At 45.3% G+C, this 24,544-nt stretch overlaps 1 protein-coding gene across 10 annotated transcripts in view; it reads right to left on the bottom strand.

The window, feature by feature from the left end:
- The window catches only part of DNAH9 (dynein axonemal heavy chain 9), a 313,704-nt gene that overhangs the window by 188,147 nt on the left and 101,013 nt on the right, over positions 1-24,544 (bottom strand). For all 10 annotated transcript variants that reach the window (XR_011523200.1, XR_011523198.1, XR_011523197.1 and 7 more), the window contains 5 exons: positions 21,686-21,842; positions 17,208-17,312; positions 6,617-6,774; positions 3,981-4,119; positions 1,254-1,541 (listed from right to left, as the gene is read on the bottom strand). Coding sequence is in view for 6 of the 10 variants with exons in the window: in XM_070561099.1 (XP_070417200.1) it covers positions 1,254-1,541; positions 3,981-4,119; positions 6,617-6,774; positions 17,208-17,312; positions 21,686-21,842 (847 nt within the window). In the remaining 4 variants the exon portion in view is untranslated. The remainder of the gene's footprint in view (positions 1-1,253; positions 1,542-3,980; positions 4,120-6,616; positions 6,775-17,207; positions 17,313-21,685; positions 21,843-24,544) is intronic.

Genomic DNA, 24,544 nt, shown 5'->3' with positions numbered 1-24,544 from the left:
GACCTAAAGTTTCAGGGTGTTTTCTTAAGGTCTGTATTTATTGCTAAATCTGTTTCTTTCCCATGGCTGGTGTAACAAATTACTGCAAACTTGATGGCTTCCAGTAACGCAATCTGATTATCTTATAGTTTTGGTGGGCAGAAGTCCAAAATGGGTCTCTCTGGGCTAAAATCAAGGTGTTGACAAGGTAGGTTTCTTCTGGAAGCTCTAGGGGAGAATCTGTTTTCTTGCCTTTTCCAGTTTCTAGAGGCTGCCTGCATTCCTGGGCTCATGGCCCCTTCCTCCATCTTGAAAGCCAGCAATGGCTGGTTGAGTCTTTCTCCTATGGTGTTGCTCTGACTCTGACTCTCCTGCCTCCTTCTAATTCACTTACTAAGATCGTTGTGATCACACTGGGCCACCTGGATAACCCAGGATCATTATCCATCTCAGAGTCAGCTGATTGGCAACCTTAGTTCCATCTGCAGCCTCAATCCCCCCCTTGCTATGTAACAGAACATACTCACAGGCTCCATGGGTTAGGATGTGGGCATCTTTGGAAGGAGGCATTATTCTGCCGACCACCCTAAGGCTCTTTTTTTATTGTAAGAAAGCCTGCCCTTGACTGCTCCAAAACATTACAAGCTCAGAAAAATGCACAGGAACCAACATGGCTTCCACTTTATACCACTATCATTCCTTTATAATCGTGTCTGAAGTAATTCGCATGAAAGGAACACATGCTGTAGCGGAGCAGACTGTGTCTTATTCTTCTTATTAGATCGTGAGCTCCCTGATGAGAGGGGCTCCATCTTTTTTTTTCTTTTTTTCTTTTTTGAGGAAGATTAGCCCTGAGCTAACATCTGCTGCTAATCCTCCTCTTTTTTGCTGAGGAAGACTGGCCCTGAGCTAACATCTGTGGCCATTTTCCTCTACTTTATATGTGGGATGCCTACCACAGCATGGCTTGCCACGCGGTGCCATGTCCACACGCAGGATCTGAATCGGCAAACCCCGGGCCACCAAAGTGGAACGTGCAAACTTAACTGCTGTACCACCAGGCTGGCCCCTCTCCATCTTTCTTTAGTATCCCTACCACGCATTCCACATTGTGGGTTCCCCAATAAAGAGCAATGAAATGAATCAAGTTATTACAAAGTAGATAAATATCTGTACACCTAAAGCAACCCTTTGGATTAAGGCCAAAGTGTAACCCATTGTCCAAGCAAAGGATTAAGAGACAAAGAAATCTTGGGAGGGAAAATCCCATGTACCTTGAGCACAAAGTTGTCCTCAGCCTGAAGCTTCAGATCCACTACCGCCTTCCTAACCAAAGCTTCAAAGTTGGGGTCTCTCCTCCGAGGGACATCCAGGGTGGGAAAGAGGTCCCCAATCAGGCCCATGAACACTGGCATGTCATCAGTCACAATCTTGGGGATGTTGAAGTCTCGCAAAGAACGCATTAGGACTTGGTCCTCAGGCCGGTCGGGGTCTCCTCGTTTCAGGGATCCTGCCACCACCAGCACAGACTTGATGGCCCGCAGTCCCCAGTCATAGTGATCCTGCAGGAAGGCAGCACGGGTTAGACTAGAGTTGCTGGGATGCAGAACACCATACGCTCAAGCTAGCGTCTGCAAAATTACAGGTATCATCACGTCAGTGTTAGTTTACTTCTGAGGCCAAGGCAGAGGCATAGGAAAGGATTAATGACATAGAAGGTCATGATCATGGGATCCTAGTTCCTGGTCTAGCATTAGCTACTTTTCTGGCGGGGATGACACCGAACAAATGGGGGCTTGGGGTCAGGGAGACTAAACAGAACGATGTCCAAACTTATCTGACTACTCCTTGTGCATTCAGAGGATGGAAGGGAGGCTTGTCAGCTCTTAGAGACAGTTTGAGCTCCAAGATGGATAAAAAACCCTCTCCTGTTTCTTCATACTCCCCAGGCCCCTTTCTCATCGTATCCTCTCTCTAGGTTCTCTATCACTATTGACTTCCAGGCCAGTGACTTATTTTCACGACTCTATCCCAGACCTCTTTTTTGAACTCTAATTCTGTGCATTCAATGGTCTACACCCCCACTCTCCCTGTGTGTCTAAAATGTACCTTGAGCTTACATGCTCCACCTTGAAGTTCTTCAAACTCTCTAAGAAAAGTAGTTTCTTATAAAAATAGTTCCTTATAAATGTTGTCAAAGACAGAACCCACGGTCACAAGTTCTGATGGTAGATTCCATTGGAGAGTGGACCATACTGCTGGACCAGGTGTCAGAGCAGCATGGTGGGGTAAGTGGTGCAGTGTGAGGTTCAGAGTGCAGAGTCTGAACTCAGACAGACCTAGGTTCAAGTCCCAGCTCTGCTACTTGCTTCACAGCAGATTGTTGTTTAATTAGAGCTGTGATACATGCCACAAAGGGCAATTCAGCGTGCAGCGAAGATGGTGGCTATGGCGGCGATGCCTGAAATTGACTGTCTTCCCTCCCCTGAACGTGTGGACATCCTTTTCCTTCTGACCTGGACTGCACTTCTTTTTCATCTGTGCTTGACTGAATTCTACTCCCTCAGGTCTTCTTTAATATTGTTTGCTCAGCGAGTCTGATCCTTAGCCTGGGTACAGCCATCATGTCCTTTGTCTTCATTGCACAATGAACTCAAAGAAGACCAGCGTAGGTGCAGCACAGCACAATATGAAGAGGACTATGAACTAAGTGGTGGAAGGAGGCAGGAGATAGACTCCCACAGTCTTTCACAGAGAGTGTTAAGGCTATCAGTCTTTATCCCAAGAGGAGTGAGGAGCATTTTTAAATGATCGCTCTAGCTAGTGGCTAAAGAATGGAGTAGAGGAACCAGAGTAGAGGTGGAGAAACTAGTCAGAGAGGGGGTTCCAATAGTTTAAGCAAGAGATATGGGTGCTTGGAACCAAAGTGGTAGCAGCAAGTATGGAAAGCAAATGAGCTGTAGCTGAGAAATATCCAGAGGGTAGAATGAAGAACAGTTCCTTAATGATTAGATGGAAGGCTGAGGAAGAAGAAAGTGTCACGGATAACTCCCAGGCTTCCAGAATTAATGAGTGAGTAAATGGTTCTGCGTACTGAAGCAAAGAACGTAGGAGAAGTGGGCTTGGGGTGGGGCCTGGCACGAAGATGAGCTTTAGAAGCTGAGCTGAAGGAACATTTTAGACACTCAAGGGGAGCATGGGTGTAGACTACTGAATACACAGGATTAGAGTTCAAAGGAGAGGTCTGGGATAGAGTCCTGAAAGTAAGTCACTGGCCTGGAAGTAAAGAGTGGTAGAGAACCTAGAGAGAGGATACAATGAGAAAGGGGCCTGGGGAGTATGAAGAAACAGGAGAGGGTTTTTAAAACCTGTCTTCAACAGATTTCGCAGGGCTGAGAGAACCTGTATCATGGCAGCAGAGGTGATCCAAGTAAGAGAACCCCAAAGGGAAGAGAAACTCATTGGAAACAGCCTAGGGTAGCTGGATTGGCTGTCCTTGCCCCCAAAGAAATTCTTCATCCAAGGCATAAACCTTGGAGATTCTCAGCCATGTTTTAAGGTGCTATTCCTGTGAGGGAACTGCCCTAGGCAGAAGCCACATTTAAGGACAAGTAGCAATGACGTGCAAGGGGCTCCTTAATGCCTATCTCTCTCCCCAACCCTGTCCCCATCTCATGTCCCTTCAGGTAAAGACCATTCCCTCTAAGAGTTCTCGTTAGCTGTGGCAGGGTTTCTAATGGTATACCGCTGATCTATGAGGTGTTGCTAAATATTCTATTAAAAAACAGAGTTCTCTGGTCAAATAATTTTTTTTAAATGCTAGGCTATAAAAGAGGACACAAATCTTTATTGTAGAAGTGCTCAGCGCTTCGATACGTTTATGGTCACAGGGGCTTTCTGTAAGAAAGCTCTAATGGATTTCCCTAATACCTTAGCCCCAGAGCCCATCCAGAGCCGGGGTAATCACACAATTGGTCGTCCAGTCTAACTAAGGAGTGTACCTGTTTGGAGAGAAGCTCTTTGCACAGCTGGTAAAGGGTAATAAACTTTATGGCTAACAACCGGGCTTCGATGAATCCTTCCGCCACCAGCATGATTTCACAGATCAACTCGAAGTCTGGAACGACCATCGCACAAGGCCTGTGTACAGGGAGAAAGAGGGGTGAGGCAGTTTCCCAACCACACAGTCGAAGGGGAGCTTGTCAGCAAGAGACACTGGCTGAGATCACGGACAGAGGCATCTGTGAGTGTAAAACTTAGACCTCAGCAATGATTTCATCTAAGGCTTTCAAAATTTAAAGATGACTTAACTAAAGACAAAGGAAGTGAGCTCTCCCACCCAAGGGGATACGTGGTGTTAGCAGACAGGGGCAGAGCTGGGGCTACAACTCAAGTCTTGTCACTTGAGTCCAGTGCACCTTGCACAAGGCACAGATTAGTAAAGCAAGTTGTCTAGAACACATTAGAGGCTAAGGGTGAGGAATTGAGTCTCTTTTGGTGTCTACAAGAAATGGAGAATCTCTCTATTCCTCCTCCTCAAGACTTGTATCTCTCCCAAGCCTAGCTGTTCAGGGCTTTTCCTGCACTTACTCGCAAACCAATGTAAATATCTAACGCTGAGGTCTAAAGTAGATGCCTAACCCATCTTTTCACGAAATGGCATATATGAGAATATAGAAGGGGATTTATGTCCAGATGTAAGGACTTACTGTGATTTTTTCCTCTGGTTCTAGAAACATATGATTTTAAGATTAACTTATTAGGTATGTAATAGGAGCCTAAGGTTGTTACATTTCTTTAATGGCATTTTCCCTACACTGATACAAAATTTTCAGAAACATTTCATTCAAGTATGTTTTTCCTTTAAATTATTTTACATTACATTCAAATTCAAAGAAGCAACCAAATATTAGATTCTCATAGTTATTGTGCAACCTGAAATAAGGTGAAAAATGCATTTGTACAATAGAATGCAATGTGGCCATGAAAAATAATGCTGTAGAAGAAAAACCATTTAATGACATGAGAAAAAATTAACTAATGAAGGCAGGATACTAAACTAAATAGGGTCTGATCCCAAGTTTGAAAAAGGAATACCCTGCCCACACACTATTGGAGAGAAGAATGCCAAGTGGTCACATTGACTATGTCTGGATGACAGGACTGGGATGGGGAGAAGCAGAGAGTCCGGAGGCAGACTGCCTGGGTTCAAACTCAGCCCTGCAGCTTTCTAGTGGGCTACTAGCTAACCCTAGTAACTTGGGTTACTACCCTAGGCAATTTGCTGACTCCATCTGTTTTCTCACTGTACAAGGTGGATTCCAACAGTATCCACCTCATATGATTTTTGCGAGAATTAAATGTAAAACTAGACATTTGTATTTATTGTTTTACAAATGTTTTTCTCCTCCCATTTTTTTCCCCATGGATATATGTTCCCTTTAAATTTAGGGAAAAAAATGTAAAGAATAATTCTTATCAGGGTGATAACCCGCCTCCATTATCATTTGTAACATAAGGTTTATTTAATAAACACTTTGTGTAAACAAATAGAAAACAATACAGTATTCTGTGGCCCCAGATTACACTACCTGTTGACATTCCAACAAGCTCTTGGTTAAAGTGAGGACCTGACTGAAGGAGGAGACACCCACACCACTCCCGTGATACAGGAATTTGCCGTCCTGGAGCAGTTTAACAGTGAGGAACGTAAGGACACAGGGAGCTTTCCAGTGGTCTCCTAGGCTTTCATGTCCCCAGACAGAGAGCACTGGGTCTCTTGGTCTGGAGACGAGACCAACAGCTTTGTCATAGCTCCCACAGTCTATCTCCCTGAAGCAACAGTTCAGTAGGCAGAAAATCAGAAGCCAGGAGGCATCTTTCAGCGTTCCCCTTGTTGGGCTGATTTCTCTTTCCAGAGACTCCAGCCCCTTGCTAGGAAATGCATTTGTGTTTTCTTGTCAAAATGAAGATGATTTGAAAGCATGGCAATATCCACCAGTGGCAAAGGTAAAATAAAGGAGGTGCCCTCAAGCATCGCTACTAGAAAGGTAATTTGGCACCACTCTTTTTAGAGAGCAATTTGACAACATGCATCAAGAGCCTTAAAAATGTTCCTCCCTGTTAACTCAGTGATTGCACTTCTGGGAAGCTGGCCAAAAAAAAATAATCATGCATACAGAAAAAAAGACTTATGTACACAGATGTGTATTACAGCATTATGCATAAATGTATCTTAAACGTTAGAAACAGTCTTAATATTTAACTATGGGGGACTAGTTAATTACACTGTGGACTATACACTTGATACAATAAAATGCAGTCACCAAATGAGATTTATTGAGAATATCTTACAAAAGAAGAAACTATGCTGATAGGATTACGATAGACTATGAAATGAAAAAACAAACAGTGTGTAGACCACAAATGTAGACTATAAACATGTGACTTTAAAATATGCATAAACGAAGAACAATTAAGCAAAAAATAATTTTACTGGTGATGGCATTACAGGTGGCTTTTTCAAATCTACTTTTCCATAAGTTCCAAGTTTCCTCTAACATATATGTCATACACATTCAGAAGAAATACAAGAACCTTCTCTATGGGCCGTCACAAGGAGCAGAGCTAAGCTCACCTGAACAGAGCCTTGAGGTTCTCAGGCAGCTCCGTGCGGCCCGCGTAGCCCGGGTTCATGGTGATGAAGATTCCCACAGAAGGATTCAGGCTGATCTCCTCCCCAAGGAAGTTGAACCGCTGCTTCTTATCTCGAATTGCATCTTGAATGCTTTTTACCTGGCAAACAAGTCAGTGGAAAATACCTCCAGTGCCTTTCACTGGCGGGGTGGTAGCCATGGCCGGGGGGAGCTCATGGTTCCACACAACACAAACACTTCTTCTGTGGCCCCTTTCCCTGAAGGACATGCACAGTGACTGCACCCAGACCCTTTACGGCTGGGCACTGGGTGCACATATAAAAGCAGTCTGGCTGTTCATGGCCATATTTATAACACGGTGGCTAAGAGGTTGGGAGCGAACACCAAACAGGTGTTTAACTCTCTCTGAACGTTGGTTCCTTCTGTAGTAACAGTTAAAAATGTATGGGCACTGACCACATACTGGACACTGTTCTGAGCACTTTTTATGTATTAACTCATTTGGGCCTCACCACCATCCTTTGAGAGGGCACTTGAATGCCATCATCCCCACTTTTTCTACGATGAAATGGAAGCCCTAAGAGGCGGAGTGCTTTGCCCAAAGTTACACAGCTACTAAGCGGTGGAGCCCAGGCAAATGGAATCTGGAGCCCGGGCTCTCAGGCACTGCATGATGGAGAGAACATCAGCCCCTCTCTCCCGGGCTTCTTCTGAGGATTAAATGAAAGAAGGTCGGTAAAAAGCTTCACATACAGAAAATGCTTAAAATAGCAGCTAACATGGAGATTGTTAATGTGACATCATCATGGCAGTTGTGGCCTCAGTCTTGGTTTAACCCCTCATAGCCGCCCCCAGACTACACCTCTAGAACAGACTGTGTCAGCACAGGCGACCCTGTTAGGGAGGAGTCTCTCATCCATGGAGGAGGGAAAAGAGCCACAGTGGCAAAGGCAGGCTGGGGCTGGACCCCGGGGTTATTGGTGCCTTTTCAAAGAGATGAGACTTTTTCTTAAATGTGGTCAACTGCAGTTTGACCTGGTCAGATCTACGTTCTAGATCAGTGTTGTAGGTGGGAGGAGAGACAGAAATGAAAGTCACCCATTTATTTTCACACCTGGTGCTTTGGAAAGATATACAAAAATGATCAACAGCAGAAGGAGGGAAGACAAAAAGGGGTCCACTTGTTTGGGCGGCCCGCAGAATGCCTCTGGGTATTTCCCGCCTCTCGGGGTTCTTGAAAGAAAGCCTGAAAGCTGGGGCCAGCACAAGGTTAGAATGAGCCCCAAGCATGTCGGCGATGTTCTGGGTGTTTAGAACAGCCAGGGATTCCATGGAGATGGGGCTGCGGGGGGCTGGAGGGGCTGTGTAAGAGAGAGAAAGAGAGACAGCTGGAACATACATGAGAGAGAGAGACAGAGAGACAGCTGGACGATGTACCAGAGAGTGAGATACAGAGAGACAGAGACAGCTGGAGCATATATGAGAAAGGCAGAAGACAGCTGGACCATAAACAAGAGAGAGACAGAGTGACAGAGAGAGGCAGACACAGAGAACTGAAGCATTTAGGAGAGAGACACAAAGACAGAGACACAGAGAGAGAGAGGCTGCTGGACCAAAAGTAAGAGAGGGGCAGAGACAGAGAAGAGAGGCAGCTGGACCGCAGACCACCGGGCAGGCCTCTCTCCAGTGCCTGGCAGGGCAGTGCTGGCCAGACTGCATGCCGGTTCTACCATTAGGATTCATCTCCTTTCCCAGAGTGCAGCTCTAGTGACTGAATGCATTTGAGCTTGCAGCAATTAGTTTGAGACGGAAACTTCTTCCTACATGCAGAATAGCAATACCATTCTGGCAGGTGGTCTCCAGCACCCAGCATGCTGGTCAGACAGGGCCAGCTCTGCTGCTTCCCAGGCACTCATAGCACAGCTCAGCCACGGAGCCCCTCACCACCCTTGTCGCCCTGCAGGTTATGTGTGTCAGAGAGGCTGTGTTCTCCCCTTCGGACCCAGTCTTCTCATCTATAAAATACACGAGCTCTCACCTTGCTATGGGGTGGTGAGGGGGGTTCAATTACCATTTACAAATTGCTCTGTTACCTCTGGGTGAAGGCTAGGGCGAGAGCCCAGGCCCCCTTCTGCTGTTCGTTCTGACTCAGCATTCCCTCCTGCAACATCAAGGACCAGAAACCTCAGGCTCAGCGAGAATTTCTGATGCGCCGTAGGATTGACGGCATCTGTGCTTTTGTGTAAAATTCTATAAGGGGCCCTTGAGGGAGAGTGTTGAACAGACACAAGGATGCAGTTAACATGGCAGCATCAGCGCTAATAACGGGTGCTGGTAGCCTGGGTTGGACAGGGCAGGAGCCCGCCTGCCTGGCATTTCCTCACCACCTTCACAGCAACTGAGGTCCATGGAACAAGACATTAGAGTGTAACCATGGTCGGTGTCCAGGAGGTCCTGACACAGTCCAGGGCCTGGAAAAGTCCAGGAGTCCTTCAGTATGCCAGTGGGAGAAGCAGGTGGACTGGGGTCGTGTGGATTAAACTGCAAGGTGCACACACAGGCGGGCACAGACTGATACCTAAGGCTGCCACACTCCTCGCTCATGGGGGTTTGTTTCTCCACTGAAGACTCACCGTTTGGGGATATTTTAAAGCCACAAGGAATAACAACAAAATAATAACTGACATTTATTGAGCACTTGATAAGTACCAGGCACTATTCTGAGTATTTTGCATGAATTATCCCATTCAGTCCTCTCAACAGCTGTATGAAATGAGTAGATTTTTGGAAGAGGAAACTGAGGCAGAAGGCAGTTAAGACGGTCGATTGCAGTTAGTTAAGATGTTGCCCTTAGGGGAGGCGAGCGGAGGGATGTGTGGGAACTCTCTATACTGTTTTTGCAAGTTTCCTGTAAATCTAAAACTGGTTCAAAATAAAAAGTTAAAAGAAAAAGGGAAACTTGCCAGATGTCTAACAGTTGCTAAGTGGGGCAACGCGAGTTAAAAACCAGGCAATCTGGTGCCAAAGCACTTACTTTTAGCCACTTCCCCAAACCACCTGCTGCCAAAGGAGCGCTGTGCCAGCCACTCACAGCTCCTCATCAAATGTATACACTCCCAGAGTGATTTGTTTTGCTCTGAAAATAATCACATTTGTTATAATTGAGAGACACTGGTTTCCACGAAATAAGAAAAGGTGCTTTTGCTGCCCATTAAAGAAAACCAACAAAAATGGAAAGCTATGTTGAAACCAGTGTTCTCAGCGGGAGGTGATTTTGCACCTGCTCTCCTCAGGGGACACGACAATGTCTGGAGACATTCTTGTTGTCACAACTAGGGAGGAGGTTGTGCTGGCATTTAGCGGGCAGAGGCCAGGGGTGCTGCTCCACACCTCACAACATGCAGGGCCGATGCTCGCAAGAAGGAATTATCAAGCCCCAGGCATCAATGGTGCCAAAGGTGAGGAAACCATGACCTGGACCAAACATTTTCCCAGTAAGGAAATTGAGGCCAAGAAGATATAAGTGACTTGTCCACCATCCCCCAGCTTGTATCCCTGGGTCCCACCAAATTCCCACGCAGATTCTTAGCCTCATCTCAGATTGGCCAAATCAGAAATTCTGGGAGTGGGACCAACAAGGCGAGGTTTAACAAGCCCTCCAGGTGATCCTGATGCAGGCTAAAGTTCAAGAACCACTGGGGTCCAGTCAATGCCTGGATTTCTACTCCTGCCTGCTCTGCCCAGTTGTCCCCAATCAAAGCTGCAGACTGACCCTCTCCCCCTCTCCGGTGAGCCTGAGTCCTCTGTTCCCCTCTGCCCACTTGCTGTGGAGAGGACCTGCCCCTGCAGCCACTGACCTGGATCAGCCCGGCTCGATCTTGTCGGTCTTGATGTAAACCCAAGCTCCATGGTCCTCAGGGATGTTCTCCCTGCTTGATAGTCTCCCTCTCAGCTCTGGTTCTCAAAGTTTGACTAACAGTGGAACCACATTGAGGTTTTTTAAAAAACCCCAACGCCCATGTCCTGCCTAGACCAATGAAATCAGAATCTATGGGGGTGGAGACTTTGCATTTGTGCATTACTACGTTTCAGAATTGCCCGGGTAATTCTAATGTGCAGCCATGGTTGAGAATTCTGTGCCAGAGCAGCACACCTCCAGCTTCGTGGTGCATACGAATCACTGGGGATCTTGTGAAAACGCAGATTCTGTAGGAGCAGGGCTTGGGTGGATCTGAGAGCCTGCATTTCTAACAAGTTTCCAGGGGATGCTGACGCTGCTGGTCCACAGGTTGAGTAGCATGGAGCTAGATGGCACCACTCGAATATCCACTCTTCAGGACACCTTGTAGCCAATTAAGCATCCTTGCCACTGGATGACAGCCCTATACCAATTTCATGACCCACCGCTGCCCCTCGATTTCTCTTTCCAGCCTCTGCAGCCTTTAATTGCACCTCTCTGGTGGAACTCACTTTCTGCTTTATCTTGTAGACATATGTATAGGTTTTATTTCTCTATATCACAGGCCAGCCCTGATTTCAAATGATCAGTCCTGTTATCTGCACAAGCAGTGTGTTCTCGTCTGATGTTCGCAGTTTGACTGGACATCTTAAGAGTGATATATTTCTCGTTAAAGGCTAGAAGTTGGTGAGTACAGAAGGTTCTGCCTCTATATCCTCCCATCCAGGCCAGGGCTTTGCGTCGAAGTATTAAAAAAAAAAAAATCACACTCTCCCTGCAGGTGATATGTTTTAAGGAGCTCATTGGCTAGCTCTGTGCTAAACGAGTACTCTCAGCCTTTCTCCACACTGCTCCACCTTGCCCCTTTCATTCCAGGCAGGTGGCCCATTCTGTGGTCCCCTGTGGTCATGCTCTTTTCCAGCCTCTGCCCCCAAATGCCATGTGTTATTAAAATCCTGCCTGGCTCACTCCAAGCTTCTCCTGCAATGGCAGATTAGAGTCTGCTGCCTTCAGAAGTGCAAGCCACTCATCACTTTTTACAGTTTTTTATATTTCTGTGTTTTCACCTTAGACCTTAAGCTCCTCTATAAAGCGTGTTACATGGGAAGCTCCTGTGGCTCTGAGACTCTAGCATTTGTTTAGCGCCTTGAGTACCTGGAGCGCTAATGTGGTGGGCTCCCAAGTCCTTGCTAACTGATCTGCTGCTTCTAGCTATTTCCTGCCCCGGCCCAGCCCACTGTTGGTGCCTATACTGTAGAGAAGGGAAGGAAGTGGCAGGAACACCTGGCTAGGGAGTGTGGAGGTGGACAAAGGGCTGGAGGTACAGGGTGGTGGAGTGTCCCCGGTGGTACGTGTCCCTGGGCCCAGATAACCCAAGGCTTAGTGAGCCAATTGCAACAGTAATGGAAAAATTTTTTAAAAAGTAATATCTTATATATGTAAAAAATAGCAGAGTAATTTCTCTTGGAACTGCCACACTTTTCCCTAATTGGATATGCAATTCCACTTGACCAATCTGACAGAGACATGAAAATACCCACCTGCAAGAAGACTGAAGCATACTCACTTTTGGAGAAGTTACTGGGAAGAGGAGCACAGACAGGCAAAGAGGGGGGAGGAGGAAAGGCAGACGAGGGGAGAGGAGGATGGGGGAGAAGAAGTGTCACAGCTGGTGTGGCTTCTGAACCAATATGCCAGCCTCGATTACCTTGTCAATAATTAAGTGCAATTTTCTCCTTGGATGGGTACATGATTTTAAATGTTACCAGCTCAGATTTTGCCCAGGCTGTTTTTTGACCACCTTCTTAAGAATATCTTCTATGGGTATGTTCTTAGACTGGAGTAGGAAAGCATCAGGGAATTCCAGGTTAAATTTATTTAATTCCAGAAGTAAAGGAAACTGATCTTGGAGAACCCATTACTGACCTTGCGTTGGGCAATTTCAAAATAAGGCAAATTCACAGTGTCTATCTATTATGCATTGGGGACAACGGCTGTTGGGCACTGCTTCATCTGTTAGGACACTATTTATTTTAGTGAGATAGCTGAGGGTGAGCTAAGAAGGAGTGAAGTGTGTAGAGGAGACAGGCGTGACAAGGATGTGGATCCTCCTTCCCTGCCCTGTGTGTGTACCCATTTCCTGCAATGTTCAGATAATAACGATAGTAATCATCATCACCACCACCATCATCATCACCACCAACACCATCACCACCATCATCATTATGATTACCACCATCATCATCGCCACCATCATCACCACCAACATTACTACCACCACCATCATCATCATCGCCACCATCATCATCATCACTACCATCACCACCTTCATCACCACCATCATCATCATCACCACCACCACCACTACCAGTGTCATCATAACAGAGACTAAAATTTATTGAGTGCCTACTATCTGTAGGGCTTTGTTTTAAGTGCCTCACACATATTAACACATTTAATATTTATTACAACTGCACCAAGTAGGTACTATTATTAACCCCCTTTACAAATGTGGAACTTGAGACATGGACTTGCCCAGGGTCATACAGCTAGTAAGTGGCTGAACCAGAATTGAACACTGCAGTGTGGTTTCGGAGCCTACACACATAACCACTTCCCTGCCCACTTGCCTGGCTAATTTCACTCTGCAGGAACCTGTTTCTTTTAAAATCCCAAGCGCACGTGGAACTTGCTCACACAATCTCTGGATCCCAAGATGGGCTTTATTTTGACCCTGGTCTGGTTCTTACTGCTTTCCCTTTTCTCTTGCCCTCGGCTCCTTGTGGGGCGGGGGGACACACACTAAGAGAGCCCTTTGGCACCCCCCCCCCCGCCCCCCAGCACTGAGTGCTGCGTCGGGGCACCATAGGTGTAACTATTCATGATGAATGGTCCTGGGTGTGAGTGAGTGCAGTCACAGGAGTGCAACCTGGCTAGTGAGAAGAGGAAATGCCCTCTGAAATCTGTGGCAAGCAGTGAGGGTGCAGAAGAGAGGGTGCAGAAAATTATAAAAGCAAAGATGAGATAGGTGGACATGAAGGTGGGTAGAAATACCAGAGGATAGTGGGCAAGGGAATAAAAAGATGGAGGAAGACATCAGCCACTAGATATCTGCAGTGGAAGACGTAAGGAGAAAAATTTGAGGTACGCGGTGGAATTATGGCTTATCAATCAAAAGCCTACACTTCTCTGCTGATTTTCAGAACCTTTCCAGCCTAGAGTTAGTTCTCTGAGAAAGGTTTATGGGACTTTTTGGCTCCACATCTTCTGCCTGAAAATAGATTATACCCAAATTTCAAAGAGACCTTACAGGTGCATCATTTCTGGTTCCAAGTTGTGAAGTGACCGTGCAAAGGTGAATGCAGCCAGCTAATGTGCTTTCTTTGTCCAGCCCAGGTTTTTTTTAAATTGAATGAGTTGACAACTTTTAGAAATCTAGAGATTTTTAAATAAAAATCTGGACTTTTAGCTTCTCTTTAAGATTGAAAAGATGTGGCTACACTGACTTCACAATCTTGCAAGGCAGAGGTGTGCTGGTATATGTTTAACAACCAGTTCTCCAGGAAAGCAAAAATGCCCCTAATTTGTAGAATGTGCCAGTTTCCGCAGTGAAAATTTTGCCACCACAGCCAGTTTCAGCTACCAATGCGACAGCCTGAAACATGAACTGAGCTAGTCAAAGGTTTCAGTCCAAGAGAATGTTCAGGCTAACCATTTGACTTCCTTCCTCTACTAGCCCCTACTGAGTCGAATAAACATAAAGAAAGGGAAAACCATTAATCACTGCTGGGAATGAGAGAAGAGCTCCACATTTTTGCAACTTTCAGGAGCTTCACCAAGAAATAGTTCAGGCAAGAGTCAGTGGGTGGGAGCACCAACTGGCTGTCACATGCAAGAGATGGAAAGCCTGACCACTTTTAGGAAAGGAGGAAGTGAAGGCACCTTGCAGAGCCCTTGACCACCTATGCCTTCCAGTGGCAGCTGGAGACAAGGGTTAGTGATGGAACTAGCTGATGGTATGAGTTCCACCACTGTTCAGCCATGTGGTGACCTCAGCACCTGCCCACGGCTCCAAGTCCAGCCTACCTGTGACAGCAACAGACGCCTGGATGAGAGAGGTGACAGCATGTGGGGGTTATATGGATAGAGGCTGGCTCCTGCCAGGGCAGACAGGCCAGTTGGAGGGGTAGGATGCTCCCCCGCTGGCTTCCTCCACCATGGACAACCTTCCGTCTGCAGATCACCCCACTCCGCTTCTGCTGCCCTTTCCCTCAACTCTGCACACTTAAGAAAAATGTCAGTTCAGCTAAACTTCGTCCTTGCTCCTTTGTCTAGAGCTGAAAGAATTAAACAGAGCCCTATAGGGACCAAAGAGTCCCTCATAGCTCCAGTTTTCTTTTTTGGTACTGTATACATATTGCTTTGAAAATAAAAGCAATTGATAAGAGGAAAATTAAACATTTTTGATCATATGGTATATGGGTACAAACTAGGAGCACCCGCCCCAAGGACCTCGCCAGAGCTTTGATCACTGTATGGGACCTTGACATTGGCTTTGCCTTGTTGAGACAAGAGCCAGGGGGAGGCTCCGAAACCACAGAGTTTCTTCTAGTGGGAAATGGGGGTGCTCAGCTTAGTGCTGGCAAAGGACACAGCTCACTATGCTGACTGCGGGCCTTGGGGGCAGCAGGCTCCCATTTAGGCCTTTGCAGCTCCAATCAGGACCCCCGTGAGAGACCCGTGACTTGACTGCAGCCACTGATTCTCCTCCTGCCCAGCCCCTGCCATGACTGCTGCCAAGTGGAGGGTAATTTCCCTTTCTGAAACCTCCCGGGGTGCCCTGCGGCCCAATGAAGAAAGCAGAATCCACATCATGGCATTTAAGTCTGTCTACTATTTGGTTCAAACCTGTCTCTCTCGTCTCATATTCTCCTCTAGACTTTTACCCCATATACACCAAATCTGTGCTCGATCCCATGGGTGGCAGTGTTGGCTTCAAATACTAACCTTGCCACTTGCTAATGGTGTGCCCTTTCACCTCTGATCTTCAGTCCCTCTCTCCATTCTATATATACATTAATAATGATGGCTTATAGGGCTGTTGTGGGGATAAGAGAGACACATAAGATACAAGGTATAAGAGATGATATATGAGATGTACCTGGTGCAGAACAGACTTTCAAAAAAGGTTTGTTCACTTTCCCTACCCCCGCCCCCTGTCCACTGCTCCCACTGTCTATGAGATGCTTATCATAATCCAAATCCTCTCTATCTTCTTGAGGCCTGGCTTCAAGATAACATATCTAGCAGTCTTGTCCCATACTGCCAGTCAGAATTCAAATCACTTCTAGAACACTGAACAGTGCTCATCTCTGTCTCAAGAACTCTCTCTTTTTTTTGGTGAGGAAGATTGGCCCTGAACTGACATCTGTTGCCAATCTACCTCTACTTTATGTGGGATGTCACCACAGTGTGGCTTGATGAGCAATGTATAGGTCCATGCCTGGGATCCAAATCTGTGAACCCTGGACCACCAAAGTGGAGTGCACGAACTTAACCACTATGCCACCGGGCTAGCCCCACCCAGTCTTCCTCTTGTTGCTTGAGGAAGATTGTCCCTGAGCTAACATCTGTGCCAGTCTTCCTCTATTTTGTATGTGGGACGTTGCCGTAGCATGGCTTGATGAGCGGTGTGTAGGTCCATGCCTGGGATCTGAACCTGAAAAACTCAGGCCATCAAAGTGGAGTGCACAAACCCAATCACTATGCCACCAGGTCAGCCCCATCAAGAACTCATCTTTTGAAGTTAGGGATCATGTCCTATTCAACTGGGGACCCTTCACCCTAATCTTGAGCACAGCACTTACTATGTTGAGGGTGTTCAACAAGTGCTTTATAGGTGAATTGAAAGACAAGTGGCATGGTTACATAAAATCTGACCCAAAAATGTCTTTCTTCATTCAATAACATTCACATAGTAATCCTCACTTTATATACGGTCATGTGTCACCTAACAAGGGGGATATGTTCTGAGAAAGGTGTCCTTAGGTGATTTCATCATTGTGTGAACATTGTAGAGTGTACTTACATAAACCTAGGTGGTACAGGTTACTACATGCCTAGACTACACGGTACCAGTCTTGTGGGACCACTGTCACATATGCAGTCTGTTGTTGACTGAAACATCATTATGCATCACATGACTGTATAATTAAGTGAATTAGGCTGAGAGAAGTGGAGTAACTTGCCCAGACTTTCAGGCAAGGGAAGAGCTGAATTTTAAGCCCCAGTCCGACAATTTCCAAAGTCCGTGCCCATTCCAAGGAGCTGGGCTCTGCCATCTGGTCTGATCCTCCCCTCACCCTTGTGAAGCAGGGGGCACAGATGCTCTTTATGCCCATTTTAGGCAGAGAAAATGGAATGCCACAGTCAGTAAATGGATCCACCCTGGTAGGGACCTGCAGGATCCCCATATCCTGCACTTGGACCTGATTTCAGAGGGAGGAGGCAGGGGGTCAGGGAAGTAGATGAGGAGAGGTTGAAAACAGGATGTAGACTTCTACAACGCTTGGCATGAAGGCTTTGGGGCTCCCACCAACTTCTGGCCCCCTTACCTGCACTGCCACCACTGACAAGACCTCCACGGAGATTCTATTGAACTCATCAAAACAGCCCCAGGCACCGGTCTGTGCCAGGCCCTTGTAGATGTTGCCACAAGACTGCAACAAAATGTACAAAGATTAAATTACTAACAGTGCTGGGCATATCATACACGTCTAAGTCATTTTCTATCCTCTTTATTACAGATACTTCCAGTCCCCTAAGGACCACTGGTTAGAAACGTGTATTAAAATTTCAAGAACAATTAAATTTTTGATGGTTGTAGGTGCTAACATAAGCCACGGGATCAAACAGAACCTTTTCAAGATACTTGGACCAAAATCCCTTTAAAATGTCATCAGGCTTGCATTACTGTTGATTCTCTAGCTTTCAAAATCCCAGGAAATGAATAAAAGATTATTTTTCCTTCACCATACAGACAAAAAGCCTCCCACTCAGCCCTTGGCGTGTGCTGATGAAAAAGTTTATGTCTGTATCTTTAAATCCATGCCCAAATACCCAGGCTTCCCAGAGTGATAGAAAGCGGGAGATGGGAGTGGGAAGTGATAACATCTAGAGAAAATAAATTATAGGTAAATTTTTTCAAAAGAAAGCAAGGAAGGAACTTCAAAGGGAAGATGGTATATCTGTCCTAAAAATAAAAACCATTCTGGGCATTCAATGTAAACCAGTAAACCATGAAGCAATATAAAAGAATAGGTTACTGGGAGACACTCTCAAGGCCACTGGCAAGGAGACATCATTAGAGCGTTGGAAATTGTAAATAATGGAAAAGTCCCATTCATTTACTCAGTGGACATTTTTCAACTATCAGCTCTGTGCATAGCTCGTGTGCTAGACACAGAGGGGCTAGTCCCTTGACGAACTACTAGTTAGGTTGTGGAGAGAATGTATACACATAAAGCAGGTAAAGGAATAGAACTTGGGTAAAGCTGGAAGGTAGATTTGGGAGTCATCAATATACAGCCAAAACCTGAAATTATAGAAGAGGATCAGAAAATGAGATGGAGAAGGCAAGATCAGCGAGTTGGGAGAATTGTGGAAGCATAATGTTTCAGATGCCAAGAGAGGAGGGAATCTCAAGAAAGAGTGGGTGTTCTATAGTGTTGGTGCTACAGAGAGGTCAAAAGAATTCCAGATACTTTTGGGTTCAAACCCATTTGATGTTTCATCAACAGCCTCTCCAACTTGAGGTCAAGGGAGGAAGTATTGCTGCTATCATATAAAGAACATCTTAGCACTAAAATGCAACCATTTCCAGAGAAAGTGGCTGGCTTTATGGGTTTTCCAACCAGCACTACTAGAGGAAAGCAAGAACTTTCCCTTTTCCCCATGTTCCACACTGTTCTCATGCCCACCTCATTACCCGATGCCCCCTTACAGACTTCCTGAGGCGGAAGGGATTGTAAAGGTCCTTGACTACAGCCCAAACTCTCCACTTTAGCTCCTCCCTCTGTTTCACCACCCACCCCATCCCCAGGTTCCCCAGGTATCATTTTTTTTTTTTTAAAGATTGGCACCTGAGCTAACAACTGTTGCCAATCTTTTTTTTTTTTTTTTAAATTGCTCTTTCTCCCCAAATCCCCCAGTACATAGCCATATATTCTAGCTGTGGGTCCTTCCAGTTGTGGCATGTGGGACGCCGCCCCAGTATGGCCTGACGAGGGGTGCCATGTCTGCACCCAGGATCCGAGCCAGCGAAACCCTGGGCCGCCGAAGCAGAGCATGCCAACTTAACCACTCGGTCACGGGGCCGGCCCCCCAGGTATCATTTTTATTTAAACATATTTTAAGCCTCTAGTTCTTTGTTTTCCATTCCTACTACCTCATCATCTGGCTCCTCACCTTCTCTGGTTTGAATGACTTCAATGTTCTCGCCAAATACTTTCCTTCCTTCCAGTCTCTTCCTATCTTGATTCATCTGGCTGCTCAAAGATTCTTCCTTAAATACCATTTGTTTTCATCATGCTCCTACTTCTTTCCTGAAGGCTGCAGGGTCTTTCTGTAGCCCACCACTTCAAAGTCAGAGTCTCTCAGTGGCTTTGTGTCCCTCCTTTCCTTTTCAACCCCATCTCTTATCTACTCCTGTTCCTCAGTCTGCTTTAATGTACTCAGTCATCATTCCATGTTTATTTCTAGCTTTTTCTCTAGAGATACAGAAACAGAATATGTTGCTGTGTCATAAATAATACATCAAAATGATGCCTGGTGAAGTCCATGACAGGTCCTCCTGACCCTCACTCCATTCCTCCCTCTCCTCTTCCCAGCCAAGCCCTATGAGGAGAGCTCAGGGGTGAAGTCAGAATGAGGGGTAGGACATCAATTGCACCCAAGACTTGGTCATGTCTTTAAAGCTGGTATTTTAATGGGTTAGCCTTGCTAGAATGTCACATGCCTTATTTTGCACTCACTCAAACCTTAAACAGCTCGGGTCTCACACCCTCCATGATGTCTTTCCTGACCAGTGCACTCTGTGGCCCTCCCCCTACACTGGAATATTCCACAGCTTAGAGTTTGTAGGACACACATTAGCATTCAGGGTAATACTGTCTGGTATCCCCCCTAATTATTTAATATATCTTTCCTGTCTCTCAAATGGACTGGGTTGTACTTTATTTATCATCTATCTAGTTATCATCTGACTATCTATCTGCCTATCTATCTATGTACCTATATCTACTTTTGATACCCTTCCATCATGCCCAAAACATGCTGAGCAATGGTGACATTCAATAAATTAACTTGATTGCTGGATGTGCTTTGTGATAAAAATAATTCTGAATAGCTGGACAACAAAGGGAAGAGGAGGTTTGCCAGCTTACTCACAAAGGATGTTTGATGTCTAGGGCACCAAACCCCTTTAGGGTTTCACTATGGCTATACCTATTGATGTTACTCTGATCAGTCTCTAGCCTAAACTCACATGACTGAAGCTTCACGCACAGTTCAAACAAAGGATAGACTCCTCCTTTCACCCTGTACTCTTAGAGGAATCAGTGGGGTCGGGGTTCAGTGATGTGTTTTGAAAGGATTAGGTAAAATGACCTTAGTGACCCCTGGCCATGGGCCAACCCATCTCCTTCTGTTTGCTATGTTGGGCATGACTTTGAAGAAATCTGGGTGATTGTCTTCAATCAATTTGGAGTCAATCACCAGGACTTCTACATCTAAATGAGTGCATACTCCAGAATGTTCCTCTCAGGAAGCTATACCACCATTGTTCAACTATAGAAGAATCTAGAAATAAAACAATCCTGAAGGCTGAGTTTATTTCTTTAAAGGGGGAAAAAAATCTTTCTTCTTCCAGCCTGACTTAAAGAGAAACATTATCTTAATGTGTTCATCAATAAAAGCAACCATGTTAAAATTTAGAGCATGTAGACTATGGGGAGGACAGCTATTTTGGGTTTGAATCCTCATCTTGTCTGCTCGCTAGGAAAAAACACAGTGCTATAGCACTCTGCAAACCTTTGCACAGTAAAATTTTATATGTGAGAACTTATTAAAGTTATAGAAGATGAATCTCATTTAAAGAGTTCTATATGTGGTAACTGCAAGTATTATCTTGCAGTCTCTAAAATTATTTTTAAATTAAATTTATTTTACAATTAATATATCATATGATTTACACATAAAATATTTAATCCATTTAATGAAATGGTTTTATTTTTTCAATTCTAAATTTATTTACATGCCATCTTGTTTTCAAAACGGACTGAAGGCAGTTTACAAAAATACATACAATAAAACAAAATAAAAATAGTCAGACAGTGAGATAATCTGTTATTACACTTCTTTAAAAAGGAATCTATATAAGGTCTAGTTGTGAGCAGAATGCTGCTAAGAGGTAACCTCATGGGCCTTTTGTTTCTCTTGCTTTCCTCTATGACACAGAACCTGGGATACACTAAAAAAATGTAAAAATGAGTGCCTGAATGAAGAACATTAGCCTTGCACTCCTTGCACTTGTCTTTTTTGGGCATCTCTTGCAAGGAGTAGGGGTTAATCTATGCTGTCTTCAGAAGTGACACATGCCCTTGTAGAACAGTTTGCCCTTGTAGATATTCCAGGGGAAATGCCCCCTTTTACCGCAGAGCCCAAATATGATTTTTATGTGAAGACTTTATGTTAGCCACTTATGAGCCCTTCTGTGATTCTAGGTCAAGTAGCAAACTTAGGCCTTTGAATATATGTTCAAGTTCTTCATTTGACATGACAAGAGGAAGACCCCAAAGGTGAAGTAACTCATCTGTGGTTGCAAATCTCATCAGTGGAAGCAGATTCCCGGTGCTAAGGTTTACAGGGAAGTCCACAAGCTCCAGGGGTAAAGGGTCCTGAGGTCTCCTGTGAAGGAGCGAGGAGAGACCTCCTTGTCTGGGCCTCTGAGCTGGACTAGGGTGGTGTGGTTAGACCTGATCCCTGGTTTGGACTGCCACCCAGTACCTAGTCCCTTCTGAAGCTGGGGCTGTACCTTGTAGTCCATCTGCTCTGAGCAGTTAAACACGTAGACCATGATGCCCAGTGCTCGGCCCAGGTCCTTGGTTGTCTCCGTCTTGCCTGTGCCTGCAGGTCCCGCTGGAGCCCCACTCATGGTCAGGTGCAGAGACTGGGTCAGGGTGATGTAGCACCTGCCAAACACAGGAGATCATAGGTCATTCTCGGTGCCACAGGTGGCCAGATGAATAGCTCAGGCCCTGCTGGTCCCCAGTGAGATAGAGCTGAGGTTCAAGGCCATAGGAGGCCTGACACAACTTCTGTAAAGGAAAGCACAGAGACCCCGACTCCTGTCTGCTGCCCACAGTGCTGTGGAGAGAACTTTCTAAAGGACCATCTGATCATGATGCTCCCTCCCTGAAGGACATCAGTGGCTCTCTGCTAGGCCTTTCCTCATCGTGCCCCTGCCTACTTCCCCAGCTTCACTTCTCACTGCTCCTCTCTCTCCAGGCCCCAGTACTCCAAAGCCTATTCATGAGGAGCTATTTTCACTTGCCTGGTGCTATGGTCTGAATGTTTGTGACCTCCCAAAATTCATATGTTGAAATCCTAACCCCTAAAGATGACGGTAGTAGGAGGTGGGGACTTTGGAAGGTGATTAGGTCGCAAAGGTGGAGTGCTTAGGAATGGGATTAGCACCTTGTGAATGAAGCTCCAGAGGGATCCCTTGCTCTTTTCGCCACGTGAGGACACAGTGAGAAGGCACCAGCTCAGGAGTCAGAAAGGAGGCCCTCACCAGAAACTGACATGCTGTCACCTTGATCTTGGGCTTCCCAGCCTCCTGAACTGCGAGCAATAAACTTCTGTTGTTCATAAGCTACCTTGTCTGTGGTATTTTGTTACAGCAGCCCGAACGGGCTAAGACATCTAGACACACCAGGACCGTGCTTGTCCCTCTCTCCTTTCCCATCCAGCCCCCAACCCTTCAAGGAGTCTACCTGGATGACGTTCCTCTTCAGTCTTTGCCAGTTGATTGCTACTAACCCCTTGGGGCTCATATTTGATGTTACTTCACCCACTAAGTATTATTTCACCCCTCAACATGGAGTGAGAAGACACACCTCAGTTGAGCTCCTACTCTGCTGTACTCCACTTTAAATTCCAACAAAATGTATGATACATGTATATAATACACATCTTCCATATACATCTTCATAAGATACATGGAGGTGGGGCTATGTCTTATTCATTGTTTCTTCTCCAGAACCTAGCACAGCTCCAGGCACATATAGACACTCAATAATTATTTATGAAACAAGCAAATGAATTCGTGAATGAATGGATCAATCATTCAATCTGTTTAATCCTCCTGTCACTATTTTTACTGACAATAAAATAAACTTGTCTTTAAATTTATTTCTAGTACTTTTTAAAGGGGACTTAAATTTCCAATTAGACTCACTTTGAAATGTGCCTTTGCATACTAAGCACATGAAAAGATGTTCAACATCATTGGTCATTAAGGAAATTCAAATTAAATCCACAATGAGATACCACTACACATCCACTAGGATGGCTATAATCAAAAAGACACAGTAACGAGTGTTGGCGAGGATGTGGAAAGATTGGAAACTTCGCACATTGCTGGTGGGAATGTAAAATGGTACAGTCACTTTGGAAGACAGCTTGGCAATTTCTTTAAAAGTACAGCCCACCATATGATTCAATAATTCCTCTCCTAAGAATTTACCCAAGGGACATAAGAGCACTTGTTCACACAAAGACTGACACAGGTATGTTCAGAGCAATATTCATAACACTAAGAAACTGGACACAACACAAATGTCCACCACAGCGAATGGATAAACAAAATGTCATATATCCAGGCAATGGAATACTATTCAGCAATATAAGGCGATGAAGTACTGATATATGTTATAACATGGATAAACCTTAAACAAGCTAAGTGAACGAATTCAGATGCCAAAGATCACATATTATATAATTTCATTTATGAGATGTCCACAAAACACAAATAGAGATAGACAGCAGATGAGTGGCTGCCTGGGAACGGCGGCGAGAGTGGGGATTGACTGCAAATAGGGTGATGGCAATGTTCTAAAACGGGCTTGTGATAATGCTTGCACAACTCGGTGAATTTACTAAACATCGTTGAATTGAACTCTTGTAATGGGTGAACTTGAAGGGAGGAAAAGTGTAACTCAAAAAAGCTGTTAAAAATGTGCCATTGGCTAAGTTTTTAATACCTAGCAAATCAATACATAGGCGCTCAACGTGCAGTATGGACGGGGAGGGAACATCTGAAGGGACCTCCGAAATGAATTCTCTTTATTTCTGAATCTGATGTCTAGAGTTGACCAGAGACTCCAAGTTACCACCTTTCGTGCCAGGTGGTGACTGAGTCCCCACTGATCCTACTAAGCCTAGAACCAAAATGCTTTTGAATAGACTTGAAGTAAGTTCTCGAATTCTGCTTTAAATAAGTGCAGATTCCCATATCTACTCTGGCCTTTGGAAGTGATACCCAGGAAGGCAGATCCCTCAGGCAGAGAGGAGAGGCGTGTGGGATTACTATTCCACTGGAGTTTTCCGGTGTGATGGAATATGTTTACTCAGTTGATCAGGGGACCCAGGCTGCATTTAACCCCTGGTGAGCCAGGCTCATGCAGCCGCCTCACTTTTCCCTGTGAACAAAGCTCACATTAGAGTTGATCTGTCAGGCAGGCCCCGAGGAGAAGTGACCTGGGGTTAAGGTGAAAAGCTGGATCCCGTGTCACCTTGCTCGGTCACTGTTACCATTTGGCAAAGATTCTTTCCTCTTTCAAATACTCATAGCCAGATCTTCACAGAGTCCTATGTGCAGCCTAATCATACG

This window comes from Equus przewalskii, chromosome 10, assembly GCF_037783145.1.
Source record: "Equus przewalskii isolate Varuska chromosome 10, EquPr2, whole genome shotgun sequence".
NCBI lineage: Eukaryota > Metazoa > Chordata > Mammalia > Perissodactyla > Equidae > Equus > Equus przewalskii.
The sequence above is the reverse complement of the archived record's forward strand: the minus strand, read 5'-3'. Positions and strand labels throughout refer to the sequence as shown.